The sequence below is a fragment of the Melospiza melodia genome, chromosome 2 (genome assembly GCF_035770615.1).
Source record: "Melospiza melodia melodia isolate bMelMel2 chromosome 2, bMelMel2.pri, whole genome shotgun sequence".
Classification (NCBI taxonomy): domain Eukaryota; kingdom Metazoa; phylum Chordata; class Aves; order Passeriformes; family Passerellidae; genus Melospiza; species Melospiza melodia.
Genome location: NC_086195.1, coordinates 127,165,220 through 127,189,683, shown reverse-complemented (window position 1 = coordinate 127,189,683; position 24,464 = coordinate 127,165,220). Strand labels below are relative to the sequence as shown.

The 24,464-nt window shown below is 39.3% G+C and overlaps 1 protein-coding gene across 1 annotated transcript in view; it reads right to left on the bottom strand.

Annotated features, from left to right (window-relative positions):
* The window catches only part of ANKRD10 (ankyrin repeat domain 10), a 37,389-nt gene extending 29,951 nt beyond the window's left edge, over positions 1 to 7,438 (bottom strand). The window contains exons 1-2 of the mRNA XM_063149967.1: positions 7,125 to 7,438; positions 1,151 to 1,303 (exon numbers count right to left, since the gene is read on the bottom strand). Coding sequence (XP_063006037.1) covers positions 1,151 to 1,303; positions 7,125 to 7,325 — 354 coding nt within the window. The 5' untranslated portion in view covers positions 7,326 to 7,438. The remainder of the gene's footprint in view (positions 1 to 1,150; positions 1,304 to 7,124) is intronic.
* Between the last annotated feature and the right edge of the window lie 17,026 nt (positions 7,439 to 24,464).

Genomic DNA, 24,464 nt, shown 5'->3' with positions numbered 1-24,464 from the left:
TCCTGATGTCTCACAGCTGTTCTCAATGCACCAGACTTCTTTTCTGAAAACTCAACACAAACTTCCCCATTTCTTATTTTTGCACAGCTTTAAAAAAAAAAAGAACCAAACTCTAGAAATGCAAATGTTTTAGTTCTTCAGCAGACTTAGCTTAACTCTACTGCATATAAAACATAGTCTGGCCCTTAAATATTTTAAGAAAAGTATGATGCAAGATTTAACAGGCCAGACATTTTATGGATGCTGTGCTATACCACAGCTTTTAACAACAGCATATGCTGTAGTATTAATTACTCTCAGAATATTATTAAAAATACTTTTGATTACCATTAAAAAGGATGTTATGGATGACTAGCATACATAACAGATTCATTCAGTGCTTCAAACATTTTCTTAAAAACATGATGACAGTTTTTAGGTATTGATTCTGTTACTGTACCAGAGAGTACAACACTCCTTTGCAGGAATTTTGCTATATTAATGCACTCCCCGCTACCAAATAAATTACATACTCACCTAAACTAATGACACTTATAGTAAAAAAATGGGCAAAAGAAATTTTAAAAATCACCTATTCATTCTTTGTTAGTCAAGTACATGTTTCTGATCTATTTTCATAAAGCTACTAGAAAAGCTTCAGAAATAATCTAAAAGTAAAACAACATAAAACCAAATGCACCTTAAAATAAGTCAAGGCAGCTCTTACTAGTTAGATGTATGATAAATCATGAAGCACCACAAAGGTCTCATGGTTCTGTAAGTAATAGTCAATTTTTCTATTATTAGCATATTGATAAAGTATTATGTCCCTCACTAGTCTTTTTCTTGCCCCTACAGCAGCACTGCAATATCAGAGTATTTGCTAATGCTGCCAATACAAGGCAACATTATCACTTTGTTCAAGAAGCAGCAAGACGTCAACTCCTAAAACAAATATCCTCCAAACCCCTAGAGGCTTAAAGGACATTTATTAGTCCTACCTCTACCTCAATGTAAAATGTCTCTAACTGATAATTAAGTCACTTGACTTCAGCTGATGTCAAAAATGAAGCATCTGTATGTTAATGTAAGGCTCATACATGTCATAAAAAGGGATCAAGACCCTCCTTGCAGAACTATAAGCACACATGAAATACACATTAATCCATACCTGTTTGTTTATGTTGGCCCCCACTTGAATCAACCAATTCAGGCACTGTGGATGTCCACCAAAAGCAGCAATGTGGGCTGGTGTTTGAGCAAACCGTGTCGTACTGGCATTTACAGAAGCTCCAGCTCTTACTAACTGCATTAGGCACTCCAGCTTTAAAGACATGAGGGAAAACAAAACCAAAAATGTTACACAGATGTGCTATGACAATTGGCATGTGCTAATAAATACATAAAATCCAGAAGAGCTAGACTTGCTAGTAAGACTACATGAATGAAAAATAAGATAGAATATGGAATTTAGGACTTGCTCCCTTCTCCTTCACTCCTTCCCCATTTGGTCATAGACCACACCTGAGAAGTACTTAATTCTCACCTCCAAAACAGTTTCATCTTTAATTTCAGAAGAGAGAAGAAGAGGACATAAACCCTTCAATCCTAATTACAAGAGATATTCAGTTCACTTTTGTTATGAAGGTGGAAAGGGAAGAAAGAAAAGGAGGGGGGAAAAGGGGGAGAGTTCTGATCCAGCAAACATGATACTAACCAGACACTATTAGATAACATCTGCCAAAACAAAAGTGTTGTTAGGAGATACATAGATGCTGGACTCGTACTCCCAGCAGAGTTTATATAAAGCTAGATCAGAAAAATAAAAGATTTTTCATTTCTTTACTGTATTCCTGGAATGACAGAAGATTAGTCAAGAAAAATAATACTTAAGAATACATACAATGTGGTAAATCTATAAAAGGAATCAATTCCACCCTTTTCTTGTTATTTCAGATAAGAAACTGATTAAAACAAAACAGGCTGCTTGTTTGTGACACCACAAAGACAATAAAAGCTTTTTTTCTTTTAAAAATTTGCAGTAATGGTCAAGTTATATTCTGCCTTTTCTCCTAACATACTAACCAGAAGTGTCAGATTACCAGATACTATTTTTAAAGGTTCATAACTTCTCATTTGTAGAAACTAGGCAAACCACAGCTACGATGACCTCAACTTTCAAAAATAGTCAAAACAACACTCCTTTCCTGTCACACAGTAACATTGTATTGTTGATAGGAAAAGAAACTCACAACCCTGGAATAAACAGTTTAGTCTAGGCATCCATTTACTGTGGGTAGAAAACAAATACCACTGCACACAAATGCAGCAGCAAAACAAAGACCCTTACACCAGCTCAGGCATTGGTTCATATAAAACAAATCTGTGGTTGTCTCAGTGTATCACAATTAAAGAAAACATCAGCCACACCACAGCTGTGGAATAGTCTGTCCATAAAGGAGCAATTAAAAATCATCTGAATGTGGGCTGGCAGCTTGACTCTGAAAGAAGCATCAACATCAGGATTATAACATTCTTCTCTGTTGCTGTGTGTCAGCCTTTCTTTCTCCCTCTCTTAACCTGCAAAATCCTGCTCTTGCTGAACTACACATGAGATAAAAGTACCAAACACTGTAATGAAGTATTTTACATTAGTTTTGCAAATACATTGCCAGCTTCATTTGTTTCCTTCCCTCATACAATTCAAACAAAACCATGTGAACCCTATCCCTTTGGACATACAGAAGTCATTTTTTGGACTGTAAGGGGGTTAAGGCTGGACACAGCTGTACCAGGAACTCACAAACTGCATGAAGAAAGGGTGAGGATAACTGAAACACTGCATATTAATGAATCTAGCTCCATAAACATCAACACTGCCAAACAGAAAGTACCTTTTCAAAAGAAAATGAGCACTTTTGTTGGGGAAAAAACCCAACGTATCCAACAACTTAAGGAAATTTATAACTCCAACACTAGACTACTACTGAACTACATTTTGCATTTACCAATATTAGACTTTCCATGATCTTCACATGTTAGCACTCATAATATTGTTGTCAATCTTTAGTAGGTATTAATTAAATTGTAACACTTTAATTATTAATAAGTCATGTGATGGAAAACACCCCTCCAGCTACACCAAGAGGTTCATCTGTGGTAACTGAAGGCAAAAATAAATTTCAGCCTGTTTTTAAAACAATAGACTTTATTAATAGAGTTCATTTGAAAACACTTCCAGACATGCATTACAACTTCAGGAAAGAATAATATTTCCTGCACAGGCACCAGGCTGAAAGAATTCCTTAAGTAGACTGGCATTCCAGCCCATCGACTGAAAAGGAAAAAACACAAACTGATTCACCAGCACTATCCTGCACTGCCTGGATCTAAGAGGGCCACACACCATGATTATCCATGCAACTTCACTTTTAAACATTGTTTTTCCTTTTTTTTTTTAATACTCTGACTTTAGAGTCATAGAGCTTTAACTATGAATACATTTCATCCCATTAAAAGCTTGAGCATGGATCTGCTGTATCATGGCTGTCAGAAAAACCTGCTTCTTCCAACGTTATGGAAGAATGAGATTAATTCCATCCATGAACAAAAAAGTCATCATGACAAAAAACAATACCTCACTTGATCATTTCTGCTCGAGATCAGGACACACAAGTCCACTTTCACTAAATGACCTAAATTTAATACAGTAGATATCTTCCTACCTGAAGCAGAGGTTAAACTGATTTAGTGAAGAAAGACAGGCCTCCATACAGGCCACAGCACTGGAAAAACACCAAGCAGGAGACAGGCATTTTTATCTCTACCACTTTTGTTCCAAAAGAAACAGAACATATTTACTACTATTTTGCTTCCCATAATGTGAACAGTCAAATGACAAAAAACAAAAGTGGGCAAGGAGCACAAGCAAAGAGATGTGGTCAGAGAAAATAAAAATTCAATTGCAAGTGATTAGAAAGAAAATTAAGGTTAGTCCAAAACAGTGAACTAAAATTAATATCAAAATCAATTTTTTATGCAAGCCCTGTATTTCCTACCTCTCTGGTAGCTTTTTAAGACTATTAACATTTTTACATTCTGACCCATCTTCTCAGAAAGCTGTGGAATACCAGTGTAATTTAGGGCACCGTATAATTAACTCCAATTAAAATATAGAAACTCTAATGGGAATTAATTCACATCTCAAGAGACAAGCACTTTTCTGCAGTCAGGGAATGTCCTGAAATGCAAACTCCACCACAGGTAATCCACACAGCAAGTAAATCTGCACTTGCTGCTCTCTCTAAAAGGGGCTCCATATTGTCATTAAATGCCCAGATATTACAGCTAGAAACACAAGCTGCAATATCCATCACCTCCAATTGACTTTGCTGGTATTTTAACTATTACCTCCAAACTGGAGAAGTGTGCCTTAGAATAAGTTATTCAAGAACCCTGTTTTCACTTTTAGTTGTAAGAGACCCCATTTTTACTGGTACTGGTGTTACAGCAGTATTTTCTCCCCCATAAGCCACCTTTTCTCTTTCACATAATCATTTATAACCAACTTGACTGTTGCTGCTACTTCCTTCCTGAAGCATATCTACAACTATATGCAAGAATTTAGCTCTACACAGCTTCACTGTAAAATCCTTCTGTACTGCCCTTTGATGCAGGGAGAGCCATCTTATGTTCAACCTGAGCCACAGGCAGAGGGAAAGAAAACTCTTTGAAGTTCATCAAATCCAGACTCCTGCTGTGTGTGCAGGCACACATGTGTGTGCATGTATGAACTGGGTTAGATTTCATTGCTCACAAGTAGTTCCAGAACAGAACTAAACCAATTTTGTCTTTTCAGGGTCCTAGAGAGCTGCAGTGAGAAGCAATGGTCTGGTGGACCATGTTACTAATTGGCCCTGTATCACAGACAGACATGAAGTTCTGTCATCATATATAATTTTTCCAGGAAAAGAAAAAAAACCTAACAAGTGAAAATCCCACAAAATCTAGAAAAACAAAGAAGTGAAGAGAAAGAGACATGTTCAATAACTTAACCAATGCTTTAAAAATCAACATTTGAAAACTGTGGTACTTTGAGAAACAGAAGAATTTTCCATTTCCTTTTGAATTAGAGAAACAAAAACACCATAAATGTGTATGTAAGACATGCATCTGAGCAGCTCTTGTCTCACTGCTGGCAACACTGTTAACTGCTCAAAGGTACAAATGTAACTGTGCCACACAAGCACAAAACCAGTCGGATCTGGGATCCAACACACTACTGTAACTTTTTCAAAGTGTTGTGCAGTCTCTGGCTCTGAGAAAGGAACACAATTTAACTAGACTATAGAGAATGTAGATAACTTCCACAAATTGCTGCCTGGATCTGATGGCTTTTAGGACAAAACATATGAACAAAATTCTGTAAAACCCATTTACAGCCTATGTCAACTCTCTAAGTCTCATTTCATCTGCCAGATTTCCCCCCATATGCAACACCACCACCCATCAAATTCTGCCCATACCTAAGAATGAAAATAGCAAATACAATACAACGTGTTGCAGGCCGACTTGTTCCCTTTGTTTGCTCCTCCTGCAAAAGTCTCTTCAACAGAAACTGGAATGTACACAAAGGTCACTCAACCTAGGATGGTTAGCAGGCACTTAAGATGCTTAAAGGAAAAAAAAACCAAAACAACACATACACTATCCAAAATCTACATCCAATAATTAAGTAAATACTACCTCACAACAGCACGACTGCCAGAAGCTCATACTGAAAAGAAATTCTTACAAGACAGAAAAAAGAAACAGAATACCGTAAGGCCAATTAGTACCTTAATACTTCCTGCGAGTGTACTTCACAAATAAAATAAAAGCAGTCCACCTTTTTTCAGAGTGCAGATTATTAGTTTCTTTCTCAACCGATAAAAGACTATTCTACATTTTGGATTTTGTGGGTTTAGGGTTTTTTGTTTGCCTTTGTTTTAGGACTGGAAGACGACTTAGATAAAGCTGCTTCTAAAAGCTTCTCAAAGAAGCAACTGCAGCTAAGATCACATAAGGTATAGAAACCATCTTCTAATGTCCTTTTATAAACCATGACAACTGCCTAAGTACATCAATCTTCCTGCTCTGGCGCACAACCAATAAGCAAATAGGAGTATATGGGAAATGGGAGGGAGAACAAGAACAAAAGCCCCTCGAATTCTAAACTCAGACAAATCAATGAGAGGAAAAGAACAGATCCCGATCCTCTAGGCTAGAATCCTGCATAGTCTGAGATACTGCATCAGAAACAGGAAACGCCTATATTAAAATCCTGGAATTAGAACACCGCTTATTCTAAGATGTGAAGTTAGCGGAGCTACTTCCTACGTTTTGGTCTTTTCTACAACGCAACGACGCCAATGCAGAAAATTCCATACGTATGAACCGCGATTTATTTTTCCTACCGAAGGCAAAAGGGGAGCGCCTTACAGGCACCAGCAGCACCTTCTGCCCAAACTCCTCCGAGCCGGTTGTCATAACACGGGCAGCACAACACAGCGGTCTCCAGGCGCGGAGCCCGAGGAGGGCCCGGGCCGCGGGCAGAGCGCGCAGACAAAGCGCCCGGGCAGGCAGGGCCGGCACGCAGGAGGATCAGCCCAGCGCGGGGAAGAGGTCGCGCCGCGGCGGTGCCTCCAGCCCGCACGGCCGGCGTCCCCCGCGGGGGTCTGGGGATATCGGCTGCTCCTCGCCATTCGCTCCTGTGCCGGTGGCCCGGGCGAGGCGCGGGGCCGCCGCTGCCAGCCGGGAAAGCAGCGAGGAGGGAGAGGGGCGGCTGCCGCCGGCAGTGGGGGTGGGATGAGCGATGCCGAGACGGCAGGTGCCGCCAGCCCCGTGACCTGCGCCACCCACGCCTCGCTGACCGGGGACAGGAGCGGAGCCAAGCGCCACGGCTGTCCGCTGCCGTCCCGCCCGATTCCCCGAGGAGCGGCAGGAGGCGGTGAGGGAGGGGGGGCGGCGGCGCCTCCCGGCACAGCGCGCGCTAGGGGCAAAGATGGCGCCGCGTTGCGCGCGAGCGGGAATCGCTCCCTCCTTCCCCTTCTCCTTCCCGTTCCCACCCCCGCTCCCGCCGCCGGCTGAGCCCGGCCAGGCCCCACCTTGCCGAAGTGCGCGGCCCAGTGGATGGGCGTCCAGCCATAGAAGGAATCCTCGGCCGCCAGGTCGGAGCGGGGCGAGCTCTGGAGCAGCGCGCACAGGGCGGGCAGGTCCCCATCGCGGCAGGCGCGGTGCAGGGGGAAGCGCAGGGTCAGCAGCTCCTCGCTGGAGAAGCCCGCCTCGGGGCCGGCTCCCAGCGACATGGCGAGCGGGAGAGCGGAGAGAGGGAATAGGAAGGAATGGGGGAGGGAGAAGGGGAAAGAGGAGCGGGCGGGCGCGCGCTGCCCTGGCGGGAAGCGGCGGCGACTGCGGCTGGCGCGCGCGGCCCCGGCACAAAGGGAGCGGGGCAGGGCCGCCCGCGACGCTCCGCCCCCAGGAGGGCGGGGCCGCGCGGCCCTCAGGGAGCCCGGAGCGGGGCGGGCGGAGCGGGGCGGGGCCGTGTGAGGTGGGGCGCAGCGAGCGGGGAGCGTGCGGCTGTTCCTCTGCCCACCCTCCCCATCGTGCTCCTTCGTCCTCACGCCTCCCGCTCCGGCTTCGCCTGTCCCTCCTTCCCTCTCCCCGTCTCTCCGCCTTTCTTCCCTCCCGCTCTCTCTTCCCTTCTCTCTCCCCACCGCTTCCCTTCTCTCACCCTTTAATCCTCTCCCTCCTTCTTGTTCCCTCTCCCTCTTCCTCCTTCTCTCCCTCCCCTTTCTCCACTCCACTCTTCTCTCTTCCTCTCCTCGCCGACGCCCGGATTTTCCCTTGTCCGAGGCGGCAGAGCCGCTCTCGCCGCCGCCCCGGGCCGTTGTGGCCGGAGCGGCCGGGGCCGTGTGTCCCCGCCGGTCCGTGTGTCCCCGCCGGTCCGTGTGTCCGCCTCGGGCCGTGTGTCCCCGCCGGGGCCGTGTGTCCGCCTCGGGCCGTGTGTCCCCGCCGGGGCCGTGTGTCCGCCTAGGGCCGTGTGTCCGCCTCGGGCCGTGTGTCCCCGCCGGTCCGTGTGTCCGCAGGGAAAAGGTGCCGGCAGCACGACGGGGCTGAGCCGCGAGCAGCGCCTGTCGTGGTTTGTTCCCGTACACCACGGACGTGCTGTCAAGCCAGTTTCGGAGATCACTATGGGTTTGTGCTGCTCAGTGGATTGCAAACCAAAGGATAACCCTGTCAGTGTCTGGTTAAAATGACAGTGCCTGATTTTAGATTGTTTGAACCAGAAATCAGTCCCTGGGTAATGGCTCCGCAGAATTTTTAAGGAGCTTCTGTTGGTTGCTCCTAATTGTTTTCTGTCCGAAGTATTTGTGAATGTCGTTTTCTGACACCAGTAAAATTTAACTGATGATAATGAGAAGTACAATTGTTTAAATATAAGTTTGCTCACCTGTCGTTGAAAATTGTGGAATTACCGAAGCATAGAATGGTTTCAGTTGGAAGGGATCAATCCAACCCCCCTGCCATAGTCAGGGACACCTTCCACTAGACCAGGTTGCTGAGATCTCCATCCAACCACCCCTAAACATTTCCAGGGAATTCCACAACTTCTCTGGGTGTCAAGGAGTATTCCTTTTTCAGTGTACATTATTGGGCAATGCAAGCCAGGAATTCTGAGGCAGAGAAGGTGCAAATGAATTTCTGTTAAAAGTGTCAAGAGACCCAGACATTTAAAAAGCTTGTCTTTAACATCAGGTTAAATTGATCATTAATTAGTCATTAATTGATCATTGATACTGTGAAATATCTTTTTCTTAATGTAGGACTCTTGACTGCTCAGAAATTGTGGCATTCCTCACATTTATTTGGCTTCTTTGCGTTTTGGCATGTATAAAGCTGTGTGTGTACAGTATCCAGTGCTCAGAGATAAGGTTTCAGCACAAAGAAAAACACCTGCACACAGAAAGAACTGCACCTTGGCTTATAGCCCAGCACAAAATGCCCCTCTGGCATATGCATCCCATGGCAAATACTCTTCTGGTACATATGTAAAATCTTAGAAAAGGAATTGGACAATCAGCATATGGGGCCATTTTTTAGCCTCTAAGAAGGTGATTAAGGAATTCATTCATTGTGGAAAGGTACTGATAAAGAGTGGGTGTTTGGTTGGATTGTACTGCTCTCATGTAGAGAAGGCTCTTTCCAGAAAGGTGTCACAACAGCAAACTGGAGATTTGGCTTAAGATTTTCCTTAAAATATCACAGGGATGGCCTGAGCTACAAACCATGGATTTAGACTGTAAAAATCATAGCAAAATGAAACACCTTTTTTGTGTTCTCAAAGTTTTGTTTTGATCTGCATGTAATAACATACAGCTCTCTGTATTTACGACTAGAAGCACAAATCTGGTATCAAGATATTTAACTCTAAATTCATAAAAATAATTAACTTGAAATGAAGCTATATTTTTATAGCTGTATCAAGTCAGAATATGAAGATGGAAATCTTGCCTTCGGAAGCTTTTGTTTTAACCTTAACTGTCTTTTTTATTTAAACTGTAAAGGCTTATTTATTTTTTTAATCTTCAAAATGGGAATAATAAAATCCTGTCCTGAGTGGTGGTAAGAAGCTCAATTAATCAAAGTGCTTTGAGGTAAAAAACAGAACACTGTGCTATGCATATACAGACAAGGCATTTCAACATGAGGTGTTACTGCAGCTAATATTTACATGCCCTATATTTTATTATATATTCACCAAATTAAAATATCACTTCAGCTTCTAGAATGCTGCCAAGATATAGATGTCAGAATAATGTGCAAAGGAGGATGGATTACACATCAGCCCTTTTTTAGATGGTGACACTGAAGCACGGAAAGCGAAATGCTTTGGCCAGGGGGGGGAGTACTTTCAGCTACAACAACTTTCCGTTCAATCCCTTATCCTTAGCCTTACAAAACCAAACATTTTATTGGCCCATTTTATGTTGGACGTGGCCTTTGTTTTCAAAAGCTCTGAAAGTTCATCATCCTATGTGCACTTCTGATCCTGGGCTATGGGGATTTTTTTCCCATGTGTAGCTAGGCAGGTGCTAACACTTTTATATCTGCATGCCTGGTTTGGGGATTTAATAATGCAGATCCTATATGATGGAGCAATTGAAAGAAAAAAAAAACAAAAAAAAACCAACAAAAACCAAACCACACAAAACCCAGAACCAAACTACACAAAACCCAAAAACAAAAAGGAAAAAGCCAAACCAAAACAAAACCCCCAACCTTTACCAAAACTTATGCCATAAAAGTGGACCTTACCAAAATGTTTGGTATTAAAGGACATGGTTTCCCAGGTTGAAAAAGCAATGTTTTTTATAGTGTAGTGTAAAAGCACTGAGGTAGTTGTTCACATATTGTTTATAACTATGTTATAAACATATAAAAGGCAATAAATGTAAAGACCATGGGTTATAGTTAACAGGAACAAAAAGATTCCTGGCTTTGAGAAGATTAATATTCAAGATTTGCATGTGTTTTTTGTCTCATACAGGGATTTAGACACTGCCACACCAGACAAAGGCTAGTTTCTTTATGGACAGTGACTTCATTCACCTGCCAGTGATTCCCACAAGGGTGACAACTGCCACTGCATTTCTTTTGGAGAGGGGGAAGAGGCAGAGAGGGAAAAAGGCTTTAACAATGCTGTGCAGGAATTCAGCATGTGGAAATGAACTCTAGTATATCTTGTTTTGTGACTAAATTCTTTGTTATGAGGTCAATCTTTTTTATTCCCATGCTAGTGATCTACACCAAAAGTTCCAAAATAGCAGAGCACAGTGCTCTCTGTATGAGACTGATTCCTTAATCAGTCTGTAGTTGGCATATGACTTGTGAAATCACATTTGTCTCTCTATTTTTTGAAATGTGAATCATTATACAGATAAATGTAAAAACGTGTATGTTTTGATATTCTGCATTTCCTTTGACTTCCTTAAAATATTTTGGCAATGGACTTCATAAGTTAATTAAATTTAATAGAAGTAAAATCTTTAACTACTGTCATACCTTGTGAAACTGAGAACATGGAAATTCTGGGATTTTTAACATTTTCTTTCAATTACATTATAATTTATTCTTTTGTACTTCTCTATCATCATTGTGGCTTAATTCTGTACAGAGCAAGACATATCTTAAAGAGATTTTCAACAGTCTTGCTGTGCAAAAGATCAGATACATAAAATAAAAATCTGTTTTGTGATTCTAACTTCTTTCTAGATTATAGATCTGGTTTCCTTGACCTGCTATTATGGTCTGTTTGCACATGGCATAATTCAAGAAATTGAGAGTCATGGGTTAAATTGGGATTTATGAACTTTTATGAAAAAGGGGCACAGTAATATGTAGCATTTCAGGTTCTTTGCATTTGCTGTTTTACATAAAGATATTTTAGTGTTTTATATGTTTAATGTTTGTTAAATTGAAGTCTGTATTGGAATGCAGTAATTAGTATTGTAAATAGTTACAGTATTATTTATTGAAAAGATATATTCTTGGTTTTTTAAATTACTCAGAGAGTTCACCTACTAAACTTAGCAGAACATGTTTCTGTATATTTGAAAAAAAGTAGTTATTTGCAGCCCTATTTGCATTAATTTCATCCTCAGTTCTATTCTTGGTCTTTTAAGGGAAGTGAGAAGCTTTGTTTCTGTTTCTGTCAGCCCAAGGAGGTAGACTTCATGTTTTGTTGGGGCGTTTAACAGAATTAAATTTCAAACAGCAGAACACACAGAGGAGCTTATAGGCAAAGTGGAGTGGAAGAAAAGATTGGCTTTATTTTAGCTAAGTTTGCTATTATGTTCTCTTTTGGCTAATGGCACAGAAATAAAATGGTCTATAATTGAAGGCTTCTTGAATATTCACTAGTCTAACAAGTATATATTTAAAAAGTAAACCGGATATTTAAAATGTGTGCTTTGTGGAAAAGGATTTGCTGTAGTGTACTTGTCTTCTCTGATACAAATAAATTATATTTTCTTTTCAGACTGGTTGAATATGGAGCATTTTATAATAACTTGTACAAACTTGGACAAAGTCAGGATTTTGTTGGGTTTTTTTGTTGTTGTTTTGTTTTTTGTTGATTTTTTGGTTTTTTTTGGTTTTTTTTTTGGTTTTTTTGGAAAAATACTCTAGAATTTCATCAAATAGAGAATTCATTCAAATTCCTCCTTTCTTGTAGAAAGTTTGCACTAGTTAACACTTAGAGCTTTATTTAGTTGCCCATGTATACATTTCTAGTGCCATTTGAGATGCCCAAGAGTATTTGTTCCTGTTGCCAGCTGCTGCAGAGCAGGATAAGTTTACACAAGTTCTCTGCCATGCCTGCACAGAGCTGATAGATATCTTGGGAGTCTGAAGGCTTCTTAGGCTAACACTTCTCCACAAATGTCATTAAAATTCATGTGCCCAGTCACATAAGGATTTGTCTGGTCCTGATTCCCATTAACCCTGAGTCAAAATTTGTCTGGTCCTGAGTCCCATTAACCTCTTGTGTTTGAAGGAGGCTGTCACAGAGTCGCTGTTTGCATCCTACATTATGCCTGAGTGTAGTTCTGGGTCTGTGGGTCATTGTAGTTACTCCTTGTGTTTCCTTCCATTTTCCTGTCTTTGAGGGTGATTTTCCCAAAGGACAAACTTATTAAGATGTTATTCATCTTCTTTTTTTTCTTTATTTTTCCGTTTTTTTTTTCCTTTTTTCCCTTTTTTTCTCTTAAAACTCTCAGTGAACTGTAATGAAAATGTGACATTTCTTTAGATGCCATGATTTTTTTTAGCAGTGGTGGGAACTTTACATCATTTTCCTAGTGTAAATAGAGACTGACTCATAATTTTCAGGGAGCAGTTCAGAGATTAGATTTACTTCCTATTTTTGCTTACATTAAACCACAGCTGAGTGAGGCACCACTTGAAGTATGTTGTTTTTATCTCGATTTTTAGCTGTCTTCACCTTTCTTCAGTGAAGACCAAGTGTTCTATTTAAATCACTCCTTAAATAGAGTCAGAAATAAACACTTTTTTTTTTTCAGATGGAAGTTATTGGGTGAAAGAGCTAAAACATTTTGTAAAACTAATTTTATAAACTTAGATACATTGGTGTTCAAGAACTAAAACTGAGTGTGCATAATATGTGAGGCCTCTGGAGGGACAAAGCTCAGAAAAGTAATGGCAGCAGTAGCTGCTAACATGGAAAAAAAAAGTCATGAGTGGAAAAACAGTAAACTGAAAATCCTTTATCCTCCTTTCCACTCAGTTCTCAGAGTTTTGTCTGGCAAGAAAAGCAGGGAATCTGTCTGACTTTCAAATAATTACTGATGTATTACTCTGTTGGAGGCTAGTAGCAAAGAGCAGCTGTGCCCTGCAGACAGAGCCAATTTCTCCCTTTCCCATCCCCCATTTCTGACTGCCTTCCCTGGAGAAAGCAATCTCACTGTTAAATAAACTAGGGTTGGGTTGCAAGACAAACCAAGAGTTCATTGGGAAAATATTTACTCATGCGTAAAGAAGCCCTTTTTAAAAATTTTGCTGCTTAGGAAACGATGCGATTTCGTGGGTAATAAATAAAAATGGATTTGTTGCACTAGAGTTGTAAAGCTGCCATCTTTTATGAGCCTGGGAAGAGTGACCTTTTTCATCATAAGGCTTTGTCAATTCTGCCTCTGCGCAACTCTGCTCTCCTCTTCTTCATATATGTGAATCATCTGGGCTGTGCTCAGCTGAGAGGTCTAGCTCCTAAATGATAAGGTCTGGAGGTCACTAAAAGATAAGTTAATTATAGTTCTTGGCTTTCTGACAAATTACCTTTCTTTTTCCCACATTCCTTACCAATTTTAGCTGAAAATTAACATTTCTTGAGTGGCAAAATACCAGTATTCTGGTTAAAAACAGTACTGTAAGAAATCAATACCAAACCATTTCCATTTATATTGAGCCTGAACCACAGTAAGGAGAAGGTTCTTCCATGTCCTCATCTTCAAATTGTGTCCTGACTGTAAAAATAAAAATAAATTTTTTTTAAAAAAGTTAACATTTAGGGTGAATATAAATCTCACTTGCTGATTACTTGGATTCAGTAAGTAACTCCTATCTGGAAAACTGGATGGGTTAATTGTGTAATAATCTAGAAACCTTCACATGGGAAAGTATTTAATACAGGTGAAAATGTCATTTCTATTTAAAAAGAGAGGAAACAAAAATCTAGAGGAAGGTGAAGAGTGTGAAATGTGTCTCTGAGCAGAACACCTTAACAAGTCTTCTTGAAACCTGCACCCCATCCAGTGAGATTAGATGTATTTGGGGGATTTAGTTCTTCTCAAAAGGCTATGCTCCTCCCCAAACCGTGGTTTAACAAAGCAGTTGTGGCACCACATTTTCACTGGTGTTTCAGGAGAGGGATTTAAAAAAAACCTTACCAGCCTGTGTTATCAGAAATGGTTTCTATTTCAGCTAGCATCATATGAAAGGAGCCATCTTGTGGTTGTCTCCTTTGAAAATAAAATGTTGCTGTAAGATTGCCTTGAAAAGCTGAAGTGAAACATGCTTCTACACTTCTGTGATGATTTTTCTTCTGTGGTTTAGAAATGTAACCTTCCAAATAACACTTGACCTTTCAAATGTTTTTACTCAGAGAAATTTTTTTTCTATCAGGTCCCAGTTCTACCAAATCTTCTGAATTAAAATAGCACATCTGTCTGTTCATACAGGTTTAAACTAGATGTGTTCAGTCTGATTTCACTGCTAGTCAGTTCATCCCAGTAATTGCTAGTCCTCTGAGCTCTGTTCAGACAAACACAGTAATCTGCCCTCTAAATTTTGCTTTAAACTAACAATCAACATCATGTCCTCTGAAATAGCTCTTAGAGGAACTGTTTGTGATGCTGTGATCGACATTATATCTATATCTATATCTATATCTATATCTATATCATCTATATCTATATCTATATCTATATCTATATCTATATCTATATCTATATCTATATCTATCATCTATATCTATATCTATATCTATATCTATATCTATCTATCTGTAGATATATAATCTTCAATGAAATGTGCTCACTAGGAACTCTGGATATTCCAGGTACAAGGCATCCCTACCTTTTTCTTCTGGACTTCTAACTTGTCTTGGGGAGCCAACATTTAGATGATACAGCAGTCAGATTTCTTCACCTCTTTGCTGATACACAATAGCACTTACCAGTTTTAGAGTTTGATAAATCCACAAAATCCGGAGTAGATAAGCAAATTTATTTTATGTAGATTAGCTCACTGATGCATTGATTTATTTAAATATGTTTTTAAAAATCCCTACCAAATAACCTTAGTTAAACCATATACACAGAAGCTTCAGTCGTAATGTCTCCTGTTGAATTTCCCTAATAACTTTGAGTAAGGTTATGTATGATTCAGCTTGGGTAGCCATCTGCCTACTGCAGTTTTTAGTAACTAAATGTAGTATCCAGGCCAAGGATCACCATGACTTGCTGAAAATACAGAAAAATGGTACAAATTTTATTTGATTGCTTTTTGATATTGATTGGAAGGCAAAAATGCATGGAATCTATATTTCTGGTAAATTTGTGCACATATGACAACAAACAGATATGTCTTACTTTCGAATGTGCCATTTGAGGATTATTGTGTTCCTCAGAGTTGAAGAGAAAACTGTTCTAGGAAAATGCAAATCCAGAATTGGGGTTTGAAGTGAGACTAATACTTGTCCCAACTGAAATGGAAGGTAGACTTTGAGATCAAGGAGAGACAGGATTAGTAATAGTTTTTACTACATCTGAAGTGGAAAGACATTGTAAAAATATATTTTGGGAAAGTATTTGAGACATTGGATTAAAATTAGACCTGATTAAATTTTCAATCAAAGAATACCGATTGCTTTTTTACTGAAAATATGTGTGGGGTCCTTCAGAACACATTTTCTCTGTAAAGTATAATATTTTTTTAATGAAAATCTGATTTTTAAAAAATTACAAATAGTTCAAAACTTCATACTAAAATTGGAATGTTTTTAAGCTGTTAAATGAGATGCTTAAGTTTCTTTTCATTTTTTAAATATCTTACTGATATTTTTACTTTTTCTTTTCAGTTAAAGAGAAGACTTTAAAAAATTGTATTTTTCTTGAGATGGAAAAACCATTTTCAGTGTCACTCTAAATAAGATCTAACAGTCAAATGACATCTCACTGTTTGAGAAAATTACTTAATTGAATGAAGAACCACAGTTGTAGAGAACATAAGCAGGGAAATGACAGGTATCGTGCCATGTAGAATTTGGACTTAATCTATCAGTAAGATTGTGTTTGCTCTGCTGTAAGCAACAATAATTTTCATGCAGAATCACAGATCTTTACTTTCTAATTTTATTCTCTCTATCTTACATCTAGTAAAGGAGATGCAATCTCTGGAATGAAAGATGTAGGAGAGGATTGTAACCTATTTCTTGGAAATAAGTTAAAAGCAAATGAGTTAAAATATCTTCCCTCCAAAAGTTTTGCTGGCATGACAGTGATGATTATTCTGAGTGCTGGAATAAGAAAAACTATATATATATATATATATATATATATATATGGGATTATTTTTCACACAAATATGCGGCTATATAGGAAAGTAAGTCTTTCAATGTACAGGATGCTGGAAGAAAATGGATTAGAATAACAATTTAAAATAATATTGATTAACCTGCCTAATTTCTGTAGCTGTTAGGATACAGAAAGTCTCCTTTCAAAAACTGAGTCTGTGCATCTCTCAAGACATCTACTGGTTACCTAGAACCACAGCTTGACCTCTGTCTCTACATATTTGAATGGTGCTGGAAGCAAAACTTATTTTTCATATGTTTCACAAAAACATGTCTTTACTTTGGTGAAACTGAAATCACAGATTCATAGATCCCAGACAGATGTAGTTGTGGAACTTTTTTATGAAAAGGCATATAAAAGTCCAGAAATTTGGCAATTGTAGCATGTTCAGAGGAGAATAAGCACACATTCTAAGAAATGTGGAATGTAAAGAAGTTAAAAGATGCAAGAATAGACTGCTTGGAAGTGAGTACCTTTTAAAAGTATTGCATTCAGAGGGATGAATGCAATACTTTAAATGAATGAAGCTCTAAACTCAGCTTTCATAGAGTTTAGAGTGCTAAACTCTATGAAAGCTGTTGAAAAGTACCAGTATATACTCATTTAACAGAACTGATCAGAGTCGATTAGAATTACCTGGATTCAGCTTCCAGAAGTTTCTTGTTGCTAAGTGAATTTGTAGTCATAGATACATTTCTTACCTAGGTCAGCACTTCGATATTAATAAACAAGAAGTCGAGTAAGATTTTCCCTAGGAATAAATCACTGCCATCCACTGTTTATGGAAGCTTTTAGCAGATCAGCCTTAGAGTTACCTTTGTCCAGATTTTTTTGTTTCTGTTAACTAGGTGTATGCTAAGTTGGCAATCAGAAATTGTGTTATTCAAAACAGTAAGGAAAGCTTTTTTAAAATGTTTGGTGAAATAATTAAATGGCAGAATCTGGAAGAGAATGTTGTAATGCCACAATCTGGAAATTCATCCAAAAATGAAACTGTTTGTCTCCCTCCTTCTCTTTGCACCTTGACATATTAAATGAGTGTGTAATTTACTTGATTGAAATCTTTTGCTTCAATAGTAAACTCCTGATTTGCTAAAAATAAAATACTTTTGACACAGAGAGACATTTCAAACATCTTTGGAGGAAAATGAGCTTTATCTGTGCTTTGAAAAGTTTACAGATATTGTGCACATGGTACTGAATATCCAGTGTGAGAGTCCAGTGAAGTTAATCAGTGATATTTCTTGTGAATTCACCTTCAGATGAGTGTCACCTCTTTTTGTCATTTACTTTGGTATTATATTATAGCAATTGAAGATTTGGTCCTTTTTATAAAACTTTAATCTTGATTAGTATACTGTATTTTTACCACATCCAGTAGATGCCAGACCTCATTAAAATCAGCTAAATGCTGGTACAACCCTATTGCACACCCTTGGTTCTTGCAGACACCAGCCTGTCTTTCAGCAGTGCCATCTCTTCTGCAATATCTAATTCCAGGTTCTGATCTGATTGGAATCACATTAACTTGCACTGAGCTCACCAAATTACAGAACAGTTTTGAACTGTTAGCATTGTTAATTAGATTGGTGATTTTACTGTATAAATCTGTTCCAGTGATAACTATTTGGCTGGACTGAAGAAATGGTTATGGACCAAGTGCAGATGTGTAGAAAGTGACTGCAAAGACCTTGCCTTATGTGCAACTTCTGTACGTTTTCCTCAGGCTGCTGGGTGTATCAGAATACTTTCTGAAACAACACAGTTCTCAGCAGGATTTACCTAGAGTAAATGCTGGCCTGAAAGCAAAAGCTTTAGGCAGAGCAAACCAACATGGCAACGTGGAAGCCTCTGCATGGAGTAGTTTTTATTCTATCAGATGCTGTCTAGCTGGCTGTAGTGGCAACATTCTTGTATCAGAATATCCTAACATGCAGATATTCTTTTTATTGACCAATCTTTCTGACATTTCAAGGAGAAAAGATATATCTTGTTTAGTCATGGTGTTGCCATTCTGAAGATATTTCTGAAATAAGACCTAGGAAGTTGTATGGAGCATCTTACAAGGAAGCTTAAACCACAGCCATTATTTATATCAACATAAAGTAGTGGTGTAACCCCAAAGGAATGGCAATGTGTTATTTTAAGCAACCAGACAGGACATGAGAGGCTGTCTGATATCACACGCTGGCATAACAGTTGATGCTGAAGATCTTTGGCCTTACCAGGTTTTAAAATGATGGATAGTACCACGTTTAAAATGTCTTATCTTTTTTGAAACTCATGTAATTTTCTCCATGCTTGGGGAATAATTGTCTGCTAATCACTGTAATGAAATGAATGGCCAAACTTGCAAATCTACCTTGACTTTCAAGCATTTGAGAAGCTGAGGAATATCCAAGAAGTTTGGATACCAGCCTGCATTTTGGTAGAATGGGTTTGGTTCATTCACTGTTGAGGTTTCTTATGTTGTCCCAGACATACTGGTCCAGACCTACAAAGACTCTTGCTCCCATTTGTGGCAGCTGAAACCCTCTTTAAAGCAATTACCTTCTTAAAACCTTCTGTGGATCTGCACCTAGGTCCATATTCATTGGGAAAATAGTCTGGGAGAACTGCTGGGACTCCATTGTTCCACAAGATTTGCAAGGCTAAGTATAATTTATGTAAAGTCCTGAGCCAAGGACACAGAAATAGAAATACATAAACAAAAGCTTACAAGTTTTTATAATACATCTCCCATGAAAACATCTTTGATACTAAAGCTGTACTATATTCATACCAAAAGGCGTATTACCACTGGAATAAAAAACAAACCAGACAAAACCCCAAAAGTACAAGCTATAAAACTTTTGAGAAATGCTTTGGGTTTTTTCCTCAATGAAATTGTAGGAAAATAAAGCCCTTTGTGTGGATAAGAGCCATTTGGCTCAAATAACCCCAACATTTGGTGCTATAAGCAAATTAGTGTTGAAAGAATTCCAGGCTGTTGTGATACATAGTTATGCAGAACAATAGTTCTTTGCTTTCTGTGTGTGTATCATTACATGATTTTTTGACACATTTCACACATTTATTAATGTATTTTCTTAGCTTAATACAATGTATGATTTGCATTCAAGTTATATAAATCATAATCTAAACAATTATTTGTTCACCTGTACCTCAGAATCGAGCAGGATTATTTCTCACTTTTAAAAATAGCTGTCTCACCAGGTGATACCTATTTTCCAAAGGACAGGAAGCACTGGTGTGTTTTTGCCTCTTCTAAAAGTATTTCTGCTGCCTTTGGAAAGGAGCAATGTAGGTGACTAATTACTGCAGCCTAGGTTAAGGCCCACCAATTTGAGAGGCACATAGATTGTGAGATATGTGATGCCCTTTGTCCCAGCATCACCCTGGCTCATTGAGGCAAATTCAGCAGACTGGATCCATACCCATTCTCAGGGGAAGGCAAGGAACAGATCTGCTGTTTTAAGCTGCTCATTCTGACTTGGGTTAGCCCTCCATTCAAAGCTGCACTATATAGGAGCCAAGGCACCTGTTTGGGTATGAAAACATCCAAGGTTAGATGTTGTAGCGCTCCATGTCAATCAGTTTGTAGAACAAGTGTATAAGGTTTTTGATGGTACTAGACTGAGGAATCAAGTTCACCCCTTGTAGAACAAGACATGGTAAAGGCAGCAGGAGGATCACAGTGTTAAAAATCACCAGTCTGTTTCAGCCTTGGCCAATGACCAAGATCTTTATGATTCATTGTCAATGTCTGTTCTACCTTCAGTTTTGACTAGAAGAAGAAGAAAAAAAAAGAGAATACTTGCCACTGTTTATGATTTTAAATATTCTAGACTAGATATGCTGAGATGTGTGACCTTCAAAATTAAAGTTTTATTAAGGTTATGCATGTACCATGTGCATTTGGAACCTTATCTAGAAGTCTGCATATTTTTCAAAATGTGTAGTGCTTGGGATGAAAAGAAAGTATATTTAAAATTTTCAGTTTTGGGGAAAAGCCAAACTAAAATAGGAGTATGAGGCTGTAAATTCACTGGGGAATGGTAAGGATGGTTGCTGATCAGGCCTATAGTGAATTTAGGAGCAGAGCTTTTAAAGGGAGATGTAGCTAGCAGACAGTTTGGGAATGGGCACAATGCTGGAGTCTCAAACTGATAGGATGTCTCCTCAAAATGAGAATCAGGAAGGAAAATGCTAATGATTTTTTTCAGCCTGACTTTATATTTCTCTCCTCTGGCCACCCCTTTGGACTATTCTGACCAAATGCTAAAAAGCTCTGCCAGGGTAGGTCTTATGTAATAAGTTCCATTATTTGAGTTTAATCCAGCAGTTTAGATTTGGGACATACTTAGCTATTTCTTAGAGGCATTACCTCAATTTTATTCGTATTTTCCATGTTTTTACTGCCAGGCAGTTTAAGTGAAAGTAACTCAGTTTTCCCCTGTGTCTTATATTGTGGGAAAGAACCTGTAACTGCCAAGAGTTCCTATGATGCTTTATGATGTTTTTTCTAATACTGATGTAATTCTTGCACAATATAGGTGTTCTAGTGTCACCTAGACTCTACAGTTACTATTATACAGATGACATACTGCTGAGAATGTAAATGGGAAAGCCTGTTGCTCAGAACTACATATTTGTAAGAGCAGTGTGTTAAGAATAGGAGCAGTGAGGGTGCTGAATCACAAATGGTGAGGCTCATCTAGTGATGGCTGTGACACTTCCTGCTCCCAGCTGTCCTTTCCATCCCATGACATGGGGTTTTCCACCCTCAGTGCAAAGATAGTGCAGCTGTTCAATGCAGCAGCTGCTGAATTTCTTTAATTTGCAGCCAAGCATATTGGGGTAAGCCCAAATAATTTTTGGGCTACCTTAAACTAAATTAAACTGTTCTGCCAACAGAAGTAGTTCAGTTTTCCAACTGAGACACAGATGCAACTGAACAAAAATCTGCGTTGAGAAGCTCAAGAGCATTTCCAGGCGCTTTGGTGTGGGTACATGCCTTAGCCTTGACCCAGCCACATATTCTGATGAAGCACACATCCAGGACAAGTCATCACTGATCTTGAATAAGAACAGGAGTTCCTGCTCCTAGAGCCTGAATCAGACTCAGTTTAGATGTCTGTGGTGTAGATTTCTACATGTGATATATGTGTTTAATGCACAAAGTTTCAGTGAATGCAGTCAATAGGTCTCTGAGATGAGTTTTGTATCTTGTTGGGTTATATCCTCTCCTTTGATTCACCATTCCAGAAACAGACACTGTATCATACTCATCATTCTGCTTCTATAAGTGTTAATGACTCCTGGATGATCTCCCTCTTTTCTTCATCAATTTTCCTGTGCTCCATTTGTTGGTATTACTTCTCAAGTCTAGTTGGGATGTAACTGCCAGAGACTTTGTGCTCTCTTGCAGAAAGCTCATGAATGTTAGTAGATTGAACAGTGTTTGCTCTGCATTATGGACTCAACTTCTAGATGTGCCAATAAATCTACAAGCAGAGGACAGACAACCTGCATCATTTGGTGTTCCTCCTCTCACACACAAACTGCCATGTGTCTCACTGAATCAGTAAGATTCGATTAAGGGTACATAATGGCTTGTTCTTTTTTCTCTCTTTCATACTTGTGAAAAGGCATTATCTTATTAAACTTCAGTTGTGCCTTTTCCTCCAGTGTTCTCTTTAGGAGCACAGCTGTTGTATTGGGGTAAATTACAGTGAGCCCTTTGTGGTTGCTCTTATCCCTTGGTGACTTCATCTGCCATGAGGTTGTCCATATAGCCAGAGCACCTACAATTTTCTTTCAATATTCCCATCATCTTAATATGAAAGAATTCTCCATGGATTTGTGAAATGTACCCTTATGCTGACCATCTTATGTTTCCCTTCCCTTTCAATACCTTCCAGGGTTTTTCATTAGTTTGTCTTTTTAATGCTGTTCTTAACAAGTGTGCCCGAGATTAAAGTGAAACATTGTTCAGGGAGAAAAGGGCTTCTGGTGAAACAGATGTCACTTGAAGGACTATATATCCCTTTTCTCTTGGCAACTGGCACAGATTCTGGCTAACATCAGTGGGCATCCTGCCCTCCAGCAGATGGTGAGAAGTGTGGAGAGCCAAAAGCCCATCTACGAACGTGGAATACGTTGAAGAGTTTATGTCTCAACAAATGTTGAACGAGCTTTTTTAGTCTGAACTTCTGTGCCTGCAGCCAGTCTGGAGAAAAGGAGAGCTTTTTAACAAAAGAATATTCTGCATCAACATATGGCTGCTCCAGTGTTTAGAGCAGATGATTGTTATGGGAGGGTTTGGGAGAGGGAGACCGTGAAGTAATCAGCATATTAGGAGAGTGACTCAATTTATGGCTTCTTTCTATTGGGAATACCTAGTAAGAGACCAAAATGCAATGTTTCTCGTTCAACTGAGTTTTACAGAATTAGTTCTGAAGTTGGAAAAACCTGTAGTATAGTTGCTCAAATTAAGGTAGGTAACCTTAGAACGGAATTTCGCATGTGTTTTAATAGAAAGTCTAACTTGTTTTCTTATGGCTTAGTCATGTTTGCCAATAATTCTGAGAATCAGGTATGGTTTTGATGTCACAAAACCATCTTGCAAAATACAGAAGTTTTCACATGGATCAATGAGAAGTTTGTGGGGCTTCTTATGGTCACGCTTAGGAACCTTACTGGTTCTTAGTTTTTAGGGGAAAGGCAGTGACCTACGTTACTGTAGCTGGGCCAGGAAATGTGTATTGCAGCAAATACAGATATACATAATTAGGTCAAGGCTTTTGCCTTACATTTTCCTGTGGCTAGAAACACTAATATACAGACTGTACTGTACATGTGATTTGTCTTTACTCATAAGGGTTGAATCCCTACCCATCTGAACCTAAATACTGAGAAGGTTTAAATCAGCTGCCTGACATGCTAGATGAAGGAGTAGCAAAATGTGATAAACACAAGAAATTTACTGGATAATATGGAGATGGAGATTTACCCGAGTCAAAGAAATTCAGCTGCAGAATTTGTATGTTTTGCGCATGATTGTAGGGGAAGAACTGACTTTAACTTTGAAGGAAAACAGAGGCAGGTATTAAAGAATTGTGAGGGACACAGATGAGAAACTGAAGGAGCTGGCTTCTTGTTTGCTGTGTCCTGAGAAGAATATTACAGGTGCTCGCATGCCTTGGAGCATGAACCAGGACAAAGAGAGGCAACAGGCAGTTTGCACTCCTCACCATCAGTGCATCCAGGCTTCTGAAGATTGCCTTTGTTATAGAAAAAGTTTGTCTTTAGGGAGTTCATGCAGAAATGAGACCAAATGCAATAAAAAATTGGTAATATGTGCATGTTCCCATGGAGGCTTGTCTAGAGACTATTGGAATTGTTCACTTAAAAGTCAAAATACTCAACTATCAGGTAATAATGATTTTCACTCACTGTCAAGGCTGTTTTGGTGACTGAGGGATAACAAGTCTCATTGGCATTTACCCATACTTTTCGGGATCAATTGCATCCTGCTTTCACATTGATTCCCCATTACATTTTCTTGTTATAATTCATGATGTTTTAAATTCTTTCATTTTTAGAGTGGCCAAAATAATGTGCTTTGGGGTTTTTAAGAACTTGATTCTCTATAGATGTGTTATTTCATTGCATACACGTTTCTATAGCTGATGATTATAAGGTCAATCCCCGAGCGAGCTCACTGGCAGTGTGCATTCAGTAGCACTCCTCATTAGTTGGCTCATAAAAGCATAGGGGTTTTTTCAGCTC